At 44.9% G+C, this 19,606-nt stretch overlaps 1 protein-coding gene across 3 annotated transcripts in view; it reads left to right on the plus strand.

Annotated features, from left to right (window-relative positions):
* The window catches only part of PTPRE (protein tyrosine phosphatase receptor type E), an 80,678-nt gene that overhangs the window by 43,702 nt on the left and 17,370 nt on the right, over positions 1-19,606 (plus strand). Inside the window, exons 2-7 of one of the 3 annotated variants that reach the window (XM_083866537.1) lie at positions 4,905-5,014; positions 13,448-13,550; positions 13,779-13,852; positions 15,218-15,354; positions 19,128-19,218; positions 19,442-19,518. In XM_083866537.1, the coding sequence (XP_083722663.1) occupies positions 4,912-5,014; positions 13,448-13,550; positions 13,779-13,852; positions 15,218-15,354; positions 19,128-19,218; positions 19,442-19,518 (585 nt within the window). In that variant the 5' untranslated portion in view covers positions 4,905-4,911. Of the gene's footprint in view, positions 1-4,668; positions 5,015-13,447; positions 13,551-13,628; positions 13,694-13,778; positions 13,853-15,217; positions 15,355-19,127; positions 19,219-19,441; positions 19,519-19,606 lie in introns of those variants that run through there. The other 2 variants (XR_014590628.1, XM_083866538.1) reach the window with 2 other exon arrangements.

Consider the following 19,606-nt stretch of genomic DNA (forward strand, 5'->3'; position numbering starts at 1 on the left):
ATGGGATGGGCTGGGCTGGGCTTTAAGGTCCCTTCCAACCCAAACCATTCTGGGATTCCATTGTTCCATCTTGATATGAGTTCCTGATTTCCCCCTGTCCCTTTGGAAAAGGGAGGAGTGCTTCTCTTCCCAGTTATTTTGTAAACCCGTAATTCAGGGAGCAGTTTCCTTGGGAATGCTGCAGCATTGACTGCTTACCCTGATGACATAATGGGGCAATAAAGCCCTAACCCACAAACGAAGTCATGGGAGAGCAATTCCAGTTAAACTGTAACCTGGCACTGCCTGGGATGGGTCAGCAGAAACAGTCCCCGACTTTTTTGAAGCCAGAGCTTCAGGAAAAAGAGAACAGCTGCAATCAGCCCAGCTGGAAGTGGGAGCAGCTCCTGGTGCCTGGGATTCCAGCCAAGAAGGAGCTGCTGAGCTGGTTCACCTGCTCCAGGTAGGGGAACCTCCAGGCAGCTGGGAAAACAGGCACTGCGGCCTGAGATTCTTATCATGGAATCACAGAATGGGTGGGGTTGGAAGGGACCTTAAAGCCCAACCCATTCCCTCCCTGGGCAGGGACACCTTTCACTACACCAGGATGCTCCAAGCCGCAGTTCCAACCTGACCTTGGACACTGCCAGGGATCCAGGGGCAGCCACAGCTGCTCTGGAGAATCTTTGCAGGGACCAGCAGTGTGTTGGGGTTTATGGGTAGAAAGCAGGAGGAGCAAAGAGAGAGGGTGGCTGTGTTTCCTCATTCCCTTTTTGGTGTTTTTGTTGGCTTTTTAAAATTAAACTACCAAATTTTGGGGGTCGACACTTGCTGTTGGTGTGGCCTATGGCTTTGTTAGCCTACAGTGACAAGGCTTTTGTGTCTCTCATTTTGAATTCTGTTTTCTGAATTGATGCTGCTTATCCTTGCAAATACGACTTTTATAGCACTGAGAGTCTGGGGCAGGACCTGAGCTCCACGATTCGAAAGCTTAGGGGGAAAACACAAATCCCAACAGTCTCTCTACTCTCCTCTGTGTTGCCTGGGCTGCTTCTCTGATTTTTTCCTGCTTTAGGAGGATGCAAGGGATGGCATCAATTTAACCTGCTCTGAAGCAGCTGGTGCATCCTTGGAGAAAGGAGCAGGACTCCAGATCTGTAGCGGGGCCACGTGACACGGTGGAGGTTTTGTTGGCCTATTTTCTCAAAGCCCAGGTTTTACTCTTGAGCTGTCAGGTCAGATGAGGATTCAGTTCTGCGGCCAAAATAGAAATTAGCCATGTGTGGTAATCCATTAATCCCTGGAAATAATGCCATTTATTCACGTTTTGGGAAGCTGGGCTGTCCTCATGACACCTCCTTGGGCTGTGTGAGGAGCAGCCGTGGTGATCCCGGGAGGAGCTGTCCAGAGGTGTCACAGCTGCCCTGATCCCTGTGGAATTCCTGAACTGATCCCTGTGGAATTGCATTTACATTCCAGGTGCTTTGACTCCTTGGACAGGGAAGCTGTGCCTGCCCCATCCCTGAAAGTGTCCAAGGCCAGGTTGGATGGGGCTTGAAGCACCTTGGGATGGTGGAAGGGGTCCCAGAGTAGTAATAAAGTACAGAAAAAAATCAATCCATGGGGTTAAACAACCTGAAGTGCCTGAGCCATTCAGGATAGAATCATGGAATTACTGAGGTTGGAAAAAACTTCCAAGACCATCCAGTCCAAGTTGTGCCTGGTCCCCACCTTGTTCCCACTCAGAGTGTTGAGTGCCATGTCCAGGAATTCCTTGGACACCTCTGGGCTGAGCGCTCCAGACCTCCCTGGGCAGCCCCTGCCAAGGCCTGACCACCCTTTCCATGAGGAAATTCCTGCTGATGTCCAACCTGAGCCTCCCCTGGTAGAGTTTGAGTCCAATCCTCTTTGTCACATTGCTGTTTCCCTGAGAGCAGAGGCCGATCCGTGCATATCCAGGGAATAGAGGCTGGATGCAGTAGGATATGAGTTCAGTAAATTCCCTGTATCCCTGTGTGGTTTTAGAAGCAGCTATTTCTTTTCCAGCAGGGGCAGCCCTACAGCAGAGCTGTGTAATAATAACAGTTTGTCTCTCCCTGGATCTTTTCCTTTCCACTTTGATCGACTAGAGGCTTCTTCTGTAGCACGTGGTTGTCCTTCCTTGTTCAGCTGTGCTTTTCTCCCTGCCTCTTCTCCCAGGAGAGTTGTTACTATTTTTTCCTTCTTGTTTTACCAGGCTGTATCATGACACTGTGCCTTTGTGAGTAAGGAGAATGTGGGAAATGCTGCTGTGCCTGCAGCAGTGGAGTTTTTTTGGGTTCAGAAAACAATATCAGTGCAGGCTTGTACATGAAGGCCATAAATATAAATATAGAGTAAAATTCAGGGTGTTTTTGTGGGATTGCAGCTTGGGCACCTCCCCATCCACCCCAGTGGGAAGAGAAGGGACAGGATGAGGGGAAACGGCCTCAAGTTGTGCCAGAGAGGTTTAGATTGGAAATTAGGGAAAATTCCTTCATGGAAAGGGTTGTCCAGCCCTGGCACGGCCCAGGGCAGTGCTGGAGTCCCCATCCCGAGGGATGTCAAAGCCACATGGATGTGGCACCTGGGGACATGGACAGTGTGGCCTTGGCAGTGCTGGGGAATATTTGGATTCAATGATCTTAAAGGTCTTCTCCAGCCTTAATTCCGTGATTTTCTTCTTGGTCCTGCTGAGCCAGTCCCTTGCATCCACCTCAGCTGCACCTCCTGGATTCCTTGGAGTTTTCCTCCTCCTCTCTTCAGGAGGTGGAAATGCAAAGGGCTTTGGCCAAAACCAAACCCTCAGAATTTGCATAATCTTTCTCGCTGTGTTTTGTTTATTTCTGATAAATTGTGGGACACCACAGCATGTTCCAGCCACACTTTATCACATCCCAGAGAACAGATTTCAGGGGTCTGGCAGGGAATTGGCATCTGGAAAACCCTCCTGACAGGGATTTGGAGAGAGGCGCTGATGTGCTTTTCGCTTTCCGCTCTCCTGGAAACCTTCCAGCGACTTCAATTATTCTGTGAAGTTTTTTTGGTTTTTTTAAGGAGCTGGATGTATTTTAAGGATGAGAAAGTGAACTCAGTGCTGCCAGGATTGATTACACGAAATTCCAGTGGATTTCAGCAGCCTTTGCTGAAGGTGGAAAGCATCCCAGCATTCAGCACTTCTTCCCTGTTAATTCCACTTTTATTCTGGCTTTATTCCACATTTTCCAAATCCTCCTTCCTTTCCTTGCCCTTCAGTTCCATTAAGTGCTGCTGCGTGTCCCAAGCTTTATAATTATAAATATAATATAATTATAAATTGTTAATTTGGGACATTTATGTAATGCTAAAAATGAGGCAGGCACAGTTTGCAGTGAGGCGTTAAACACAATTAATTGTCTAATCCCAAGGATGGGATTGGGAAAGAATGGGATTGTAAAACCCCAAGAATGGGATTAGATTGTAAGACATTTAGTCTGCTTAAATTAGAAATAGTAGTAGAAGGAATTGAAGGAGTAAATTAGTAGGAAGCTGGACTGGGGATAAAAAAAAAAAAGAAAATAAAGTTTGATGCTAATAATTCTTTTTTATTATTTTTTTTTTCATTCATTGCATTAGAAAAAACACAAAACATTGAGCTTCCCAACTGTGTATCCAAGGAATACCAGCTGTGTGCTGAGTTTGAATTTACTCCTGGGTGTAGAACCAGGCTTTGGGGAGGCTGGGAATGACTGGGAATATTTCACTGATGAGTAACAGCTGTGGGAACTGCAGAAAAGGTGCTGTGAAAGTTGTTGTCACGGGCGATTTTTCTATATTTGAGCTTATCCAGGGATTATTTCTGGTGGATTATCCCACTTTACATGGAAAGACAGGATTTTCTGATGGTTATTCTAATGACTGCCAAATTCCTGAGTTTTTTAGTGTGTTGTTAGGCAGGACTGTGTAATACCCTGTGGAAATTGTGCTGTTAAATTCAGTGTATTACCCTGAAACAGGGAGCTCTGGTGAGCAGCATTTCCAGGGACAGAATTTTAGCAGTGGCTGCAGAGCCACCATCTGGATAAATCTTGCCATTTGTGGAAAGCACAAAGTAAAGGTTGTGTGAAAACATTTCTAAATCGAGCAGGACTGGCTAATGGCTGAGATGGGAGCCTCTCCTAATTAATCTGTTCATTAGGGATTGGATAAATACACAACAAATTAATAACAACATTTATTTTCCACCTTGATTTAGAGGGATTGGTGTATTTCTGGACTTGCTTATTTATCTCCATCTATGAATTTCCCTGAATGAAGCAACAGCATGTTCTCATCACACTTTTCCTCCAATTTTCTTCACACTGGAAATTATTTTCTGGTCTCACCAACCCTGAAATTTTGTATTTCAAAAGCAGACTCAGCTGGGATTTCATCCACAGAGCACCTCACCTGTGGATAAAGGAGCCAAGTGGGATAAGAAAACTCTGAAAGTGTGTGTTAAAGGGATTTTAAACTTTCTGGACTGCTTGGCGGAAAAAGACTTTTCCTCTTTGCTATGAATTTTCCTCTTATCTCTGGGAATGACTCCCAGGATCTTTTCCTCAGTGTCCTCAGATGGCTTTTTTTTATGGATGGAGCATTTTTGCCCTGATTTCTGGTGTTGTGTGTGAACCATGGCTGAGTGTTGCAATTTAAAACCTCCTCAATGAATTTTTGGTGCACAGGTCATATTTTCTTTTTGCATCAAAACTGAACATTGAGGGCTAAGGTGATGGGAGAGTATGAAACAGGCTTTAAATAAATTTAAATTTCAAGTAAGCATTGCTTTTACTTTTAGCTTCCTTCTGCCACAAGGAAAAAAAAAAACAAAAAACCACCACAGTATTGATTTGACCTGCAAATTTATCTTCTGCTTTGCTTTCTTCCAGGTCCAGGATGGAACATTCCTGCTCGCTCCTGCTGCTCTGTGTTAGTTTCACTTTTGCACAAGCTCTGCCACCCAATGGGACTGAACTGCCCAAAACAACCACAGCAACCAGTAAGGACATGGTGTGTGGGGATAGGATGGGCATGGATCCCAGGGGGGTTTCCCTGGTGCCACAGTCCTGGCTGTTTGTGCAGGACTTTGACCCAGTTGTGATGGTGCCAGGTGCCCTCTGGGTTTGGTCTGCACGTGAGTGGTGTTGGGCTTTCACTTTCTCTTTCCTCCACGGCAGAGGTGGAGGAGCTGCAAGGTCTGCATGGCCCAGGAGTGTTGTGTTTTATTTCTATTTTTTTGTTGTTGTTGTTAGGGTTGGGATTAAGTGTGTGAGATGGTATTTTTTGTTTGGACTTAAATGTTTATTAATTCTTATTTATGTTACAGTCTCACCAAGTGTGAGTTCTACAGCACTTTTAGCTAACAAACTAAAAGATGGCCCTCCATCTCTCTACAAAGCCTTTTAAGGATAAACTGGCTAATTAAGAAATTACATTTAAATTATTTTTAACCTAATAACCAACCACCTGTGGCTTGCAATGTGAACTTTTCTATTTAATTACAAAATACCACCTAAACTTATGAAGACGAAGTTGAAAAAGAAGGATTGGCTTCTGCTTTAAAACTTCTATTTTGCTTTATATGTATATTACTGTATTTTAAAACTTTAAAATCTTAAGTTTTTTACCTTGTGATATTACACACTTCTATTCAAATTTTTATATAAAAACTATATATATATTATAATAAATAATATATAATATATTACTATATACTTTATAACTATATTTTAAAAATTTAAACTTAATTTTTTTACTGTGTGATGTTACACACTTCTGCTTAAATTACAGCCCTATAATCCTAGGTGTGTAATTAGATGTAATCCACACCTAAAAATGCTGTTACTTAATTTTGGAAGCATTCTCCACGGCCTCAGGTCAAATGCAGTGTTTGCCTGGGGGTCAGTGCCTGTCAGCACAGAAAGTCTGAAATTCTCAGTGCCCAGGAGTCCAACACAGGAGCTGCCCTCGGGGTGTGAGGGGATGTGGGCACAGATAACAGGGAGTGAATTTTCATTAGACAGCAGGATTGACTAGACTAAAACGCTGTGAGGAACCTTTACATGAGTTCTGTGTTTTCTCCTGCAAGGAGCCGAGGAGGGTGTGAAGTGCAGGAAGGTCCTGTCAGGTGGAAAACAGCAGAGTTGCTGTTCCAAGAGCTGAGAGCGATCTCCTCCTCTCTGGGCCACCACAGCACCTTCTGTTCATCCTCATTTCTGTTTGCAGAATTTCTTCCTCCTCAAACCCTCCCCAAGCCACATCCTAACACCTGACAGTCCTGGAGAGGGGCTTGTTCAGGGGAAATTCGGGGTTTTGAGGAAGTGCCCAAGGCCAGGTTGGACAGACCTTGGAGCAACCTGGTCTAGTGCAGGGTGTCCCTGCCCAAGGGGTGGGTTGAGATAATCTTGGAGGCCCTTCCAGCCCAAACCAGGGAGATGAAGCTGCTGCTGTCCCATATAACCAATGTGACCACATTTTGATGAGTGTTCAGGTCCCTGTTGTTGACACTCCGTGTTTCATAGCAGGCCGATCTGTTGCTTTATTTGTTCTCATCTGCCCGTGAACTTCACACCCTGGGCAAGGAGAGGAATCAATGCCGGCCTTGGCTCATGGGCCCTGGGATTGTTTTGGTTCTCAGTTGTAATTTAAATGGAAATAAGGGAGATTTTGATGGGATCTTGGGAAGAAAATGAGGGTGGGGAGGCACAGGGTGCCCAGAGCAGCTGTGGCTGCCCCTGGATCCCTGGCAGTGCCCAAGGCCAGGTTGGACACCAGGGCTTGGAGCAGCCTGGGACAGTGGAAGGTGTCACCATGGCAAGGGTGGAACAGGATCATTTTGAGGATCTTTCCATCCCAAACCTGTCTTTGATTCGCTGCTAATTCAGGTGTATTTGCCTTCCCCAGAATGTGGCTGCAGGGTGGGTGCAGCTCCTGCCAGGCACTCCCAGAACTCAGAAGGGGAAGTGGAGGTTGGGGGAACAAGGGGCTCCACTATCAGCAGTGACAATCTGAGTGTGCCTGTGCTTAGTGCTTCCAAAAGAATCAAGTTATTAATAGAAATGAAGCTTTAGCTGAGTGTAAATTCGCTAATTAATCAGTTTGAAGTATTGTCAAGTAGTTTTTGGTCCCTGCTTCTTGTCTGGCACCTGGAGCTGTAGAAGAAGCAAATTACTAACAGTGGGCTGAATATGTCAGAATATGGGAATTGAGAAGGGGAAGTCACTTGTTGTTTTTATCACTTCCCAGAATTTTAATAATGTGAGTACAAAAGGGAGTTTTGCCATCAGTGTTGTTCATCTTCACTGCTTAATTCCAAATTGTGTCGAATTTAAGCCTGATAATATGGATAAGAGTAATCTGATCATCCCTATTTTAATTAAATCTTAATTTCAGTGATATGATTCAGAAATGGTTGGTGTGACTAACTTTTTTTCCTAAATATCAAAGCTTTCCTGGCTTTGCAGTGAGGAAGAGTTTTGTCTGACAGACAGTAGGTGCACCCTGAAAATACATTGCTGCAGAAAGAGTGCCAAGATAATTGGATTAGCTAATCAATTTGATAGCCATTGAACGAAAAAGGCATTTTTAAATGCAAAAATAAAGATTTTTGATTGAAGCATAAAGAAAACTCCATTTAACAGACTATGGAAAGAACGAAAAGATCCTAAAAAAATTCAGCTTTCCTTTTGCATGCTAATTTGATGAGTGATCCCAAAAGATACTTTTGATTCTGAAAGGAATAGGTATAAATGAGCTCATGTCATTATTTGAGCTGCCTTGATTTTTTTTTCCAAAGATTTGCTGAATTACAATGTCAGCTTTGTTCTTATTTAAAACATGGTTACCTTGCCTGGATGGGTCGATTTTTAGCACTGCTGCCATTTTACTTCCTACAAGAACACCCTGAAATTGCTGCCATGAAATCGCTACCTTGAAATTGCCCTTTCAGAAAAAAAAGAATATTCTGGGCTTTATTGCACTGCCATTTACTGGAAATTTGTCCTGATCTTTACACCAGGTATTCATCTGTACTAAATAAATATAAACCACAGAATGGTTTGGGTTGGAAGGGACTGTCTGGTTCTGACTTCCAAGCTGATATTTATTAGGATTTGCATAAATAAATGTATATTTCCAGTAGAGACACCTTAATACTCTCAGATCCATGTTACAGACTGTTTATTCATGATATTGTCCATGACAATCTCATAACTCCTGGTAATTCAAACATTTGTAAATTCCCCAGGATTGATCATAGTCTGGATTGTTTTACTTCCTCTTGTATTTTTACTTGTGGAGTCGTTGAAATGTGAAAGCAGCTGAAATGTGAAAGCAGCCCGGGAGTTGCAGTTGTAAATACCTTTCCAAATGTTTCCATTCTGCTGATATTTACTCCAGGAGGGTTCACGGTGCCTTTGAATCCTTACTATTCCTTTCTCTCACTGATGTCTGAACCTTCACAGGGAATGAATTCATCAGAGGAGTTGCAGGTTAATACGCAGGAAATGGGGCAGCTTTGGGGCTCCTGTTTAGTGCTGGTTTCAACTTCCAGCAAGTCAGTGAGGATGTGAAAATAAAGTTATTACCCTCTCTGCTCCACGCTGGATAGACCCCAGCCAGGACACCATGTCCAGCCCTGGGGTCCCCAGCATGGGAAGGACCTGGAGCTGTTGGAATGAATCCAGAGCAGGAACCAAAATGTTCAGTGGGGTGGAGGAAAGGCTGGGAGAGCTGGGATTGCTCAGGCAGGGGAAGAGAAGCTTTGGGGCGACCTCAGTGTGACCTTACAGGGCCTAAAGGGGCTCCAGGAGAGCTGGGGAAGAGATTGGGGACAAGGGGTGGAGGGACAGGACACTGGGAATGGCTTCCAGTGCCAGAGGGCAGGGCTGGATGGGATATTGGGCAGGAATTGTTCCCTGGGAGGCTGAGGAGGAGCTGGGATGGAATTCCCAGATTTGCTGTGGCTGCCCCTGGATCCCTGGCAGTGCCCAAGGCCAGGTTGGAGCAGCCTGGGACAGTGGGAGGTGTCCCTGCCTGGTGGCATTGGGTGATTTTTAAGGTCTCTTCCAGCCCAAACCATTCTGTGACTCTGTAAAATCCAGGGGGAATCCAGAGGTGGGACTTTCTTGCGAGCCTTGTGGTGGAAAAAACGAGGCAGCAGCAGAAAACTGAGTTGTTAAGAAGGAATCTGCCTCATTTTATGTGATATTTAAATGCCAGCGGGATGCTCTGCTGGTAGACACTGAATTCCAAGAATTAGTTTGCAAAGCAGAACTTCAGAAATAGGTGCTTTGGGATCGGGGGTTGGACTGGGTGACATTTCAAGGTCCCTCCAGCCCAGACTCAGGTTCTGTGACTGCAGTGCCAGGTGGGCTGTGCTGGCTTTGCCCGAGTGGGATTCAGCTCTGAGATGTTAAACTCACATTTACTGCTCCTTGCCTCCTGTTCCCTGCTGCCTCTGGGTGCTGCTTTCCCTCCCATACCTGTCTTTTTTTCCTTTGCTCTTCTTTTATTTCATTTCTTTTTCTCCATTTTGGCTTTGTGCTTCACATGTGCCAAACAAATCTCCTGGTTATCAGCTGCCCATCAGCTGCTTCCCTCCTGCAGCCATGGCAGAGTTGGGGTTTTCTCTTCCAAAAATAGCCTGAGAGGGTTATCGTGGGTTTGGTCACGTGGGTTTCTTATTTTCAAAACCCAGAGATATCACAATTGTTTGAGATCTCTCTGGGTTTTGAAAAGATCAGACCTGTGCAGAAACAGAGTTGGTTCTTGTGGGATTTCTCCTGTGCTCACATAAAGAAGATTTTGTTTTGTGTCACTCACCGGAATAATTTCAGGTTTAGGACAAACTCTGCCCTTCCAGCTTGCTTTTGTAGAGGGGGGGAAAAAGTGTTTTAATCCCACTTTTGATTGCATAATTTACCCAAAAATGCAAAGGAGCTGATCCAAGGATGGAGAAAATCAGAGTTGGGGAGGGAGTGTGGAGGGGACATATCACATCAATATCAATCTGATATTGATATCATATATCAATTATGATATTCTATTATCATAATAGCACACTGCTGTTAATTCCCCGTTTCCTTGGGAGTGGCTTTGTGTTTGTCACTCTTGGAAAGTGGGAAAATCCCAACCCTGAAGGAAATGGTGCTGCACTTCCAGAAAGAGCCACGGGCCAGCAGCACCAGGAATTGAGTCAGGGAGAGCCCTGAGTCAGCCTTGGTGGGTGCACAGGAAGCACCAGGGGCTGTCAGCACCTTCCTGGTGATAATTCCCCTCTCTGGTGAATATTAAAGTCAATTTTTCATTGTATCTCTAAAAAAAATACCCTTGGGATGATCCATGGCTGGTTGTGAACAGAAATCCCAGTGGTTTTGGGCCACAACTCCTGGAGTGGGAGCAGTGGAAAAGTTTCCCTGCTTTGGAGGATTTGTCTCTGCTGCATCCATTTACTCCAGTGTTTCAGTCATCAGTTTTTAAAGAAATTGTGATTAAAAAGTTATTTCAGGCTATTGAAATCCCCCTGGGCCTGGAGTCAGTTGTATTGGCCAGAGATGTTTCAGCCTCTGAGCCTGCAGTGGCCTCAGTTTTAACTTTCTTAAAATTTAACTTGCTTTAAATTTAACAAAAAATGTGATTTTTGGGCTCCATTTATAAAATTACTGATATTAAAGAAAATAGAGGTAAAAAAATGAAACCACACTGGGCCTTACTCACAGGCTCTGTAAGGGTGAAGCCATTGGAAAGCAGCTGCAGGGATTTGGGAACAGATATGCCCAGGTATAGAGAAAAAGGGACTTCTAGTGGATTTTGACCCAATTTCCTTGTGAAATGGCAGGAGGAGAGATGAGATCTTGGGGCAGAGAATTAAATCAGTCATGGTAGAGGTGCTTTGGCCTTGACTAAAGAAATGGGGACAGTTGTTTGGTGAAAAGTTCAGCTTCTCTTTTCCCGGCTTGGGTTGAGCTTTCAGTGTTTGTCTGGGAATCAGTTCTCCAAAGACACCCCAAAAATGGTGCAGCAGTTCTGTGAAAGGAAGAGAGAGGTGATTTTTTTATTGTGTAATTGTCTGAGGGAAATTTTAATTCCCTCATGATGCAAATTTGTTGTTTTCCCCCCTCCTCATGTCATGGAGCTAAAGAGAACCAACACAACCCCCAAAATCCTGGAGCATTCTGAGATGCTGAGGGTGACATTTCCAAACTCCATGGAAGTCGCTGCATTTTGTCTGTGAGGGACAAAGATAGGGAATTTTTTTTGGTGTTTGTTTCCTTGCCAGCCCTTGGCTTCCAGACAAAACACCCCACAGAAGGTGTTGGGTGGTTATTCATCCTCATCCAGACACTCTTTCCAAGAGTGATTTCCTGAAACCCTGCCAAGTCGTGGCTCCTGATTGCAGTTTTGTCATGCCTGTCACTTTTATCTTGATGCACCACTTAAATGTCATCCCTCCTGCGTTTTATTGCCTTCCCTGGCTGTGGGTTATGATGTTGACTTAGGAGCCCTTTTTTCCCTGTGTGTCCTGAGCTCACCTGTGCCTCTGAAGGAATTTTTTCCCATGCCCTCATACCCTGGTGGACCACCCAGAGAGTTTCCAGCTGCTCCCAAGACTCAAATGGCTTTGCCATCAATTCTGGGCATTTGTTTGATCCACATGAATCCTCTCTGAATTACTGCAGGTGTTACCTACTCCTAAATACTTTATTGAATCCCAGAATTGTTTGGGATGGAAGGGATCTTAAAAATCATCCAGTGCCACTCCCTACCATGGGCAGGGACACCTCCAACTGTCCCAGGCTGCTCCAAGCCCCGGTGTCCAGCCTGGCCTTGAGCACTGCCAGCGATCCAGGGGCAGCCACAGCAAATCTGGGAATTCCATCCCAGACCTTCACCACCCTCCCAGCCAAGAATTCCTGCCCAATATCCCATCCAGTCCTGCCCTCTGGCAGTGGGAAGTCATTCCCAGTGTCCTGTCCCTCCATCCCTTGTCCCCAGTCCCTCCCCCAGTTCTCCTGGGGCCCCTTTAGGCCCTGGCAGGGGCTCTGAGGTGTCCCCAGAGCCTTCTCCTCTCCAGACCAAACAGTCCTGATTTTATCTCCCTTAAGCTTGGAATTTTTGGAAAAACACAGTTAAGCCCAAACCATTGCATTGGAGTTGAACATATTTTGTTAGATTAATTTATGAGTTCATTAGCCCATTTGGAATATTTAAATAATACTAATTTATAACCCTAATTTAAATAATGTCTATCACATTCATCAGAATATATTTTCATATCTTATCCTAAACCCTCTTCTTTGAAAGTTGATCCTTTTTTATTTGATGGAGAGACTCTTCCCATCTGGTCCCATCTTGGATTTCAGCTCCATTGGAAGCTGGGAAGTTTTTCAATGAAACATTTTATTGAATCCCAGAATTATTTGGTTTGGAAGGGAACTTAAAGATTTCTCAGTGCCACCCCCTGCCATGGCAGGGACACCTTCCACTGCCCCAGGGTGCTCCAGCCTGGCCATGGACACTTCCAGGGATCCAGGGGCAGCCACAGCTTCTCTGGGAATTCCATCCCAGCTCCTCCCCACCCTCACAGCCAGGAATTCCTTCCCAATCTCCCATCCAACCCTTCCATCTGCCAGCTCTCAAGGACCACTGTAGGAATGTTAAAAATCCTATTAAAAGTGTGTAAATGTAGTTTAAAAGGGAAAAAAAAAATGCAAAATGCCAGCAGCAACAGAAATTGCCTTAATTTTGGAAGAGTGGTTGTAGGGTTGTGTTTTGCTTGCTAGAGGTTCAGACTGGGAGTTTGGCTTCCTTCAATGAAACATATTGCGTTTTTAATGATTTTAATCTGTTCTGTGTTGAATTATTCAGTAGAACTAAAAAGGTTACAGAAGCATAATGAAAGCGAAAGGTAAAGAGACACATCCATAAAAACACTGTGAGCAGAAGGGTGAGACTCAAGAGTTTGTACCAGATATAACAAAGATGTTCTTTAATCTCCATTCTGAGGAAAATGTCATTATTCCTGCTTGTTTCTATGTTTATAAATAGAATTTCAATGAATAAAATCTGAAAGGTGGTGTTTTTGGGTGGTTGAGAAGCAACTGATGTGCTTAAGGGCACTGCAGCAAACCTTTTAGTGGGCTTCAAATTCAGCTTGGTACCTTATAGCTGTTTAACTTCCTCTGATAATGGTAAATTAAAAAATATCCTTGATTTTTCTCAGTAGCAGTGGTTTGGTTGTGTTTTTGAGGAGGGAGAAAAAAATTTTTAAAAAATTAACTTTCAATTTGAGCTTTGCCTGTGTCAGGTAATTAACTGCTTTTAGCAAGCAGAGGCAGACAATTGGACAGAATGTTTGGTGCCTAAAGCACAGTTTTTGTGCCAGATGAGGCAATCCCTGTCTAATATTCCACATCTCTTGTCCCATCCCCAGACTCCACCGAGGAGAACACCTTGCGCAAGGAGCTGCTGACTTCCCTGCTGATCCTGGTGCTGGTGGTGATCATTTTCGTGGTGCTGGTGGGGTATTTTTTCAGGTGGGTGTTTTTTGGGCTCGGCCCCATCCCTTGTGCCCTCCCACGGAAGCAGGAGGGAGGCAGAGCCTAAGGCGCCGACAGGGCTGTGCCTGCCCTGCTCTCTCTGCCAGCATGAACAGAAAGAGCTTCTCCAGAATTACTTGGTTTGTAAAACAAAAAGAGCTGAGGGGGAAAATGCTGCTTTCCTCGTGCCAGAATTGCCAGGTGAACGTGATTTCTCTGTTCCAGGTTCAGGAGACACAGGAAAGCTGTGGTGAACTCCGGCGACAAAAAGATGCCAAATGGGATCTTGGAGGAACAAGGTATGGAGGGGTTTGCTTTCAAAACTCTCGTTTTTATTTGTGTGTATCTTGCTCTTTTACTCATGGTTACTCAAAGTTCGCTTTTATTTCTGATATAAGTGATGGGCTTGGTATTAAAGACAGAATAATTTGAAAAAATACAGTCACAAATGGTTGGAGTTGGAAGGGACCTTAAACTCATCCAATTCCACCCCTCATGCCATGTGCAGGGACATCTTCCAGCACTTGGTTGTCCCATCCAAGCTGGCCTTGGAACAAAAATCCATATTTAGAAATTCATACTCAAGCAATCTATAGAAAATCTTAACTTTCAGTTGCTGGCTTGAAGTAGGTTTCACTTTAAGTTGTGATGCAGCGAATGTTTCTGTGTTAAACTTTCCTGGGCTCTTGGGAGATGTTTTACCAGGATGCCAACTGAGATCCAGGTTTGTGACACGGTGATCCTTGTATTTAGAGAAGGAATTGCAGTATTTCTTTTTAAAACAGAGAAAAATGTCCTTAATGCTTTGTGAAGGCACTGGGTGGCTTCTGAACGTGAAGCAGGGGGTTGAGATGGGGCAGTTTGAAGCCAGAGGCACTGAAATAAAACACTCTTGAGGAGTTTAAAATGTTCCCCACTGGTTGGAGTTCTGCTGGGTTTGTTTCTGCCCGTGGGGAGCCCCAGGCTGGCTCCTCTGCGGAGCCCAGCTCAAACCTAGGAGGGCTGGGTAAGTTGTTTTAACCACAACCCAGAGCAAAATGATGAAGTTAAAGATAAAATAATCCCTCCGTGGTTCGTGTCAGTCCCGCTTGGCCGTGTGTGATGAGCGAGTTGAAGAGGGTGGCAGTCAGAGGGAAAGTCAAAACCCTAAAAATGCCTGTTGACTTCCTGCTGGGGTGTTCCTGTGCTCAGGGGCAGCAGCTCCTCTTGGGGCACAGTTTCTGTTGGCTGTCAAGTTAAAGATAAATTCATAATTATTATTATTATCATCATCATTATTTTCCCTCAAAATGAAACAATCTTGCAGTGTCTCCTTGATGATAGGTGCCAAAAGGTGTCCTTGCCTATCGGCAGAAAGAACCTTCTCCTTTTCTGAATAAAATTTGGTCACTTTTTAATCCAGCAGAGAAATCATTAAATAGAGAAACCATTAAATGGAGAAATCATTGATTTCACCAGTAGTGGTTCTTCTTGGTATCATTATGTTCTCAAAGCAACCCCTTGGCCTATGATTCGGTGCTTTAATTTCCTTTAAATCACCTTTTTCTCCTCAGAGCGTTGTGGTAGAAGTTTGTTTTGGCATCTTTCAGCCTCAAGGTTAATTTGTAGTTGGAAATCTTTGGCTCTAGCCATGCCTTTAATGTATTTTGCTCTTGTCCTGACAGAACAGCAACGGGTCATGCTGCTCAGCAGGTCTCCCTCGGGCCCCAAGAAGTATTTCCCTATTCCAGTGGAACACCTGGAGGAGGAAATCCGGATACGCTCGGCAGACGAGGGGAAGCTCTTCAGGGAGGAGTTTAATGTAAGTATTTACACATGGATAGGTGAAATGGATAGGTGAAAACCAAAATGCCTGCAAGTGTTAATAATTCTTGTGTTTGGTGCATGATTGGTGCTGTTCCTGTGGGTTCTGTCACGTGTGGGGACCCTTCATCTGGTAAAACCTGGAATTTTTACTGATTTGTGGTGCTAAATCGGTATTATATGAACTGTTTAACATTTAAAGAAGGCCTTTAGTGTTTGGCTGAAGCTGGAGGAGAGGAACTTTGAATCTGAATCTCTTTAGAATTGATTTTCTCAATGGTGGTGGAGAGGTTTGTGGGGATTTGGGTGTTTCACCTCTGAGGGAAGTAGTCAGAGGAGAGAACACAGTGTGGCCTTAATATTGCCCTGCTGGGGTTTGGCTTCTTTTTTTTTTTTTTTTCCTGATAATTCAACTTTTAGCTCTTAGTTGCCATCCCAGCACTCCCCTCTTTGCATTTCCTGTGCTCTAGCACAGAGTGTCTGTGAGGTTTCTTAGCTTTCAGAGTTTTCCTATTGAGCCTGGCCTTGGGCAGGGTTTTGTGCCCAGACCCTGAGTGTGGCTGTGGGCATGGAGTACCTGCAGTCTGTGCTGAGCTCCTGCAGGATTCATGAGGAAAAACAGCACCAGGAGCCTGCATTTGAGATTTTTTCCAGACTTTTGATGACTTTTTTCACTTCCCTCCACAGCAGAAGCAGAGCAGGAGGTGAAATGTCAGGCCTGGATTAGTGAGAGCCAATGCACGTGTTGATTAGGCTGGCTGTCAAGTTACCTTCTTAATTGGGAGCATATTTAGAGCTGCGCTTTGCTTGATGATAAATTTAAAGCACAGAATTTTGCCTTATCAGACAGGGAGCGTTGTGGAAATCCTTATCAAAGCTGACAAAATGAAAGCGAGAACCAGCTTGCTGAGGTGTGCGCTGGTGAATTTTGACTCTCCCGATTAATTTCCTCTGAAGTTCAGAGTGAAACAAACTTTCTGTTCTAATTTTTAAACCCCTCTTTGCTTTGGTAATTTTCTGCCCCATGCTCTGAGCATGTGGGATTCTGTCCACAGACAAAAACTTGGGATCTAATCCCCAAATATGAGCAGGGATGGGGTTGATTCTCAATGTGTTTTTTTTCCTCTGTGGCTGGATGAGCTGTGTCTGCTCCAGCCTGAGAGGGCTGGGAGGGTCCAAGGCCATGCTGGACATGGCTTGGAGCACCCTGGGATACTGGAAGGTGTCTCTGCCCATGGAAAGGTGGGACTGGATGAGCTTTAAAAGATCTTTCCAACCCAACCCATTCCAGGATTCTCTGGTTCTGCGCCTCAGCCCTGCCCTGGAGATGCTCCAGGGATCTCTGCCCACTCCACACGGCCTGATCCCACATGTTAGGGGCCAGGTATCCCTGGGAATGCAGATCCAGGAGCTCCAGTGGGAATTAGGAACAAATTTGGGCTGAAAATGGAGCTGGCACTGCCCAGGCACATGCACCAACCTGAGAAGTTTGGCCCCGAGTGATTTTTTTGGTAAAAATAAAGCAGATGCTAAAAGATGAAGACACCCAGCAGGCAGAAAAGAGTTCTGAGGACAGTTCCTGACTTTGAGGACAATTCTCTTAGGTTTGTGTTCCTAATGGTGTTCTCCAGCACCTTTGATTTTGTCCTTATAGCCTGAATGACCCTTAAGAGGTTCATTGCACCCCTTGGACACTCACCAGAATAGCAGAGGCTCCTTCTTTTTTTGTTATGTGATTTCTTTGTGAACATTGGATGCTAGAACAGTGTGTTCTTTTTTCACAGGAAAAAAAAGGAAAAAAAAAATTAATTATTATTTTCTTTTATGTAAAGCTGCCACCTCTGTTGATCATCCCTGGCAGTCTGGGATTATTGCCTCAGTTTTCAGATTAATTACTGAAAAGCTTCCCCCTAAGAATTGTCTTTGGAAATTTTAATTCTGGCTGGATTAAGACGTCCTTGTGGCTCTTTCAGTGCTAAAAAAGGAGGAAATTTGGCTTGTTTAGTGCTGAAAAAAGGAGGAAATTTGGCTCATTTAGTGCTAAAGAGGAGGAAATCTGCTGATCCTGGGTGGGTTGAGCCTCTCAAAGCTTCAGTGGGATTTTAGGTTGCTGCCCAGAAGGGGCAGGTCAGTGTGGTGGCAGCTGATGATGACCCAGGGCCAGCAGGACTGTCAGCTCCTCGTGATTTGGGGAGATGGGAGGATATGCTGAGGAGCAGCCCGGGTGAATCACATCCTCCCCAGTGGGTGGGAGCAGGAGCTGGGCTCTGCCCTTGCTCTGGGCTCAACCACCCACTCTGGGGCACAAGGAGCTTCCTGGGAAGATGTCAAGGTCAGGAGCAGGGCATGGAGAGGTGATTTGGCCAAAGGTAATTCCTTTTCATGTGTTTTTCACATGAAAATTCAGAATTTCCCTGGCTGGTAATTGAAAAAGTGGTGCCTGACTAAGTTTGAAGAAGTTGTGTTTAAAAAGGTAATTATTTCATAGAGTCACAGAATGGTTTGGGCTGCAAGGAGCTTAAAGATCATCCAGTTCCAACCCCTTTTCATGGGCAGGGGCACCTTCCACTCTTCCTTTTGACACAAAAACTTAGATTTGTGTTTCATAAACGTACTTTAATTAGCAAAATGGGCTGCTGAAAAGCCATGAGCTTCATTCACATCAGGAATTAAGCAGTTTTCTGACAGCAGCTTTCTTCCTCAACCCTCTTTTAAACCTCCTTTCTTTTCCATTCACGGCTTTATGTGCCATAAAAGCCCCAACAGACCAAAGCCACAAGTGCACAGTGCTGTTTCCTGTGTGGTGGAGGATCAGTGCTGCCTGTGCCCCCCTCTCCCTCTGTGTCACCCTGACAACCTTTGCTGTTGTGGGGGAATTCCAGCCCTGCTCTCTGCCAGCCTCGGCTCTGCCCTCCCTGACCACATTTTTCCTTGCTCTGTGTGACTCAAACTGGGCAGGGGAGGCACAAGAGTGGGAGAAGATGTTGGTGCCTCCCCAAACTGCTGGGATTTTACCTCAGTGGGATCTGGCACTGGGGGTTTTGGCGTTCAGTTAAAGGAACTTTATGAAATCCACTTAAAGGAACTTCTCCAAATCCGGTTCTGGTTTGGTCCATCTGCAGTGGCAGCGTCTCAGCTCCACCTTGGGCACCTCCTTGCTTTCATCTTCAGCTTCTTCTGTTTTTTCCTTTAGTTTATTGCCCTCCATGAGTGTTTGGCTTTTTTTAAGCCAGACTAAATTTACCTGCGCTCAGCTCTCGCTGATGCCTCACAGAGCTCAACTCAGGCCGCGTAAAAAACCCCACAAATTATTTTTACTTCCTCCTTTCCACCCAGGGTTGGGCCTTTACCTGCAGAGCTGAGCGAGATGTTGGATATTTGATGTCCTCAGCAGCGAGGGGTCAGGCCCCAGCCCTGTTCCTGTCCCTGTGGGTTCCCTCACTGTGGCTGTGGAGCGCGGCGCTGGCACGGCCGGGTCGCGCTCTGAGTCACCGCAGCAGATGGCAGCTCCAGGCAGCAGCTCAGAGTTTAACAATTTGCTAAATAACTGTGATCTCTGAGGGGAAAAAAAATTCCCTTCCCTCTCCCCAACTGCTGAACTCGTTGTCTGCAGTGAAATCTGCCAGAATGTAGTTGCCTGTTGGAGAGGAATTACTGGGGGTGAAACAAGTAGAAATATATTTAGTTCTGTTGGATGCAAATTTTTCCCTAAGCCATGTGCAGTCAAAATTATTTGTTTTCTAACACATTGACCCTGTATTTTTTTTCCAGTCATTAACCTCTGGATATGTGCAGGGAACGTTTGAAATGGCAAATAAGGAAGAAAACAGGGAGAAGAACAGATATCCCAACATCCTGCCATGTAAGCCATTCACTTTTCTTTTAAACCAGACAATTAATTTTGGCACTGAGCAGGCTGCTGGTAGTGTTCATGTGCTGAAAATACCCAAATAATAACAATTTCACTGGTCAGAAATGGTGTTCATGTCTCGTCTGTGGTTTGGGAACTCTGTGCTTTTCCAGGCCTCCTGCGTGCAAGGAAATTTCAGATTTAATAACTTGCTAATGTCCTTGTTTCCTTTCAGATGATCATTCCAGAGTGATTTTGACCCAAATTGATGGAGTCCCACCTTCAGACTACATTAATGCATCATATATAGATGTGAGTTGAGAGTTGCTCACAACTGGCCAAATTTTGGGAATTAAGAAGTAATTCTCTGCTAGCACACGTTGGCCTTTTCACCTTTTAA

The sequence above is a fragment of the Zosterops lateralis genome (genome assembly GCF_965231275.1).
Source record: "Zosterops lateralis genome assembly, chromosome: 8".
NCBI lineage: Eukaryota > Metazoa > Chordata > Aves > Passeriformes > Zosteropidae > Zosterops > Zosterops lateralis.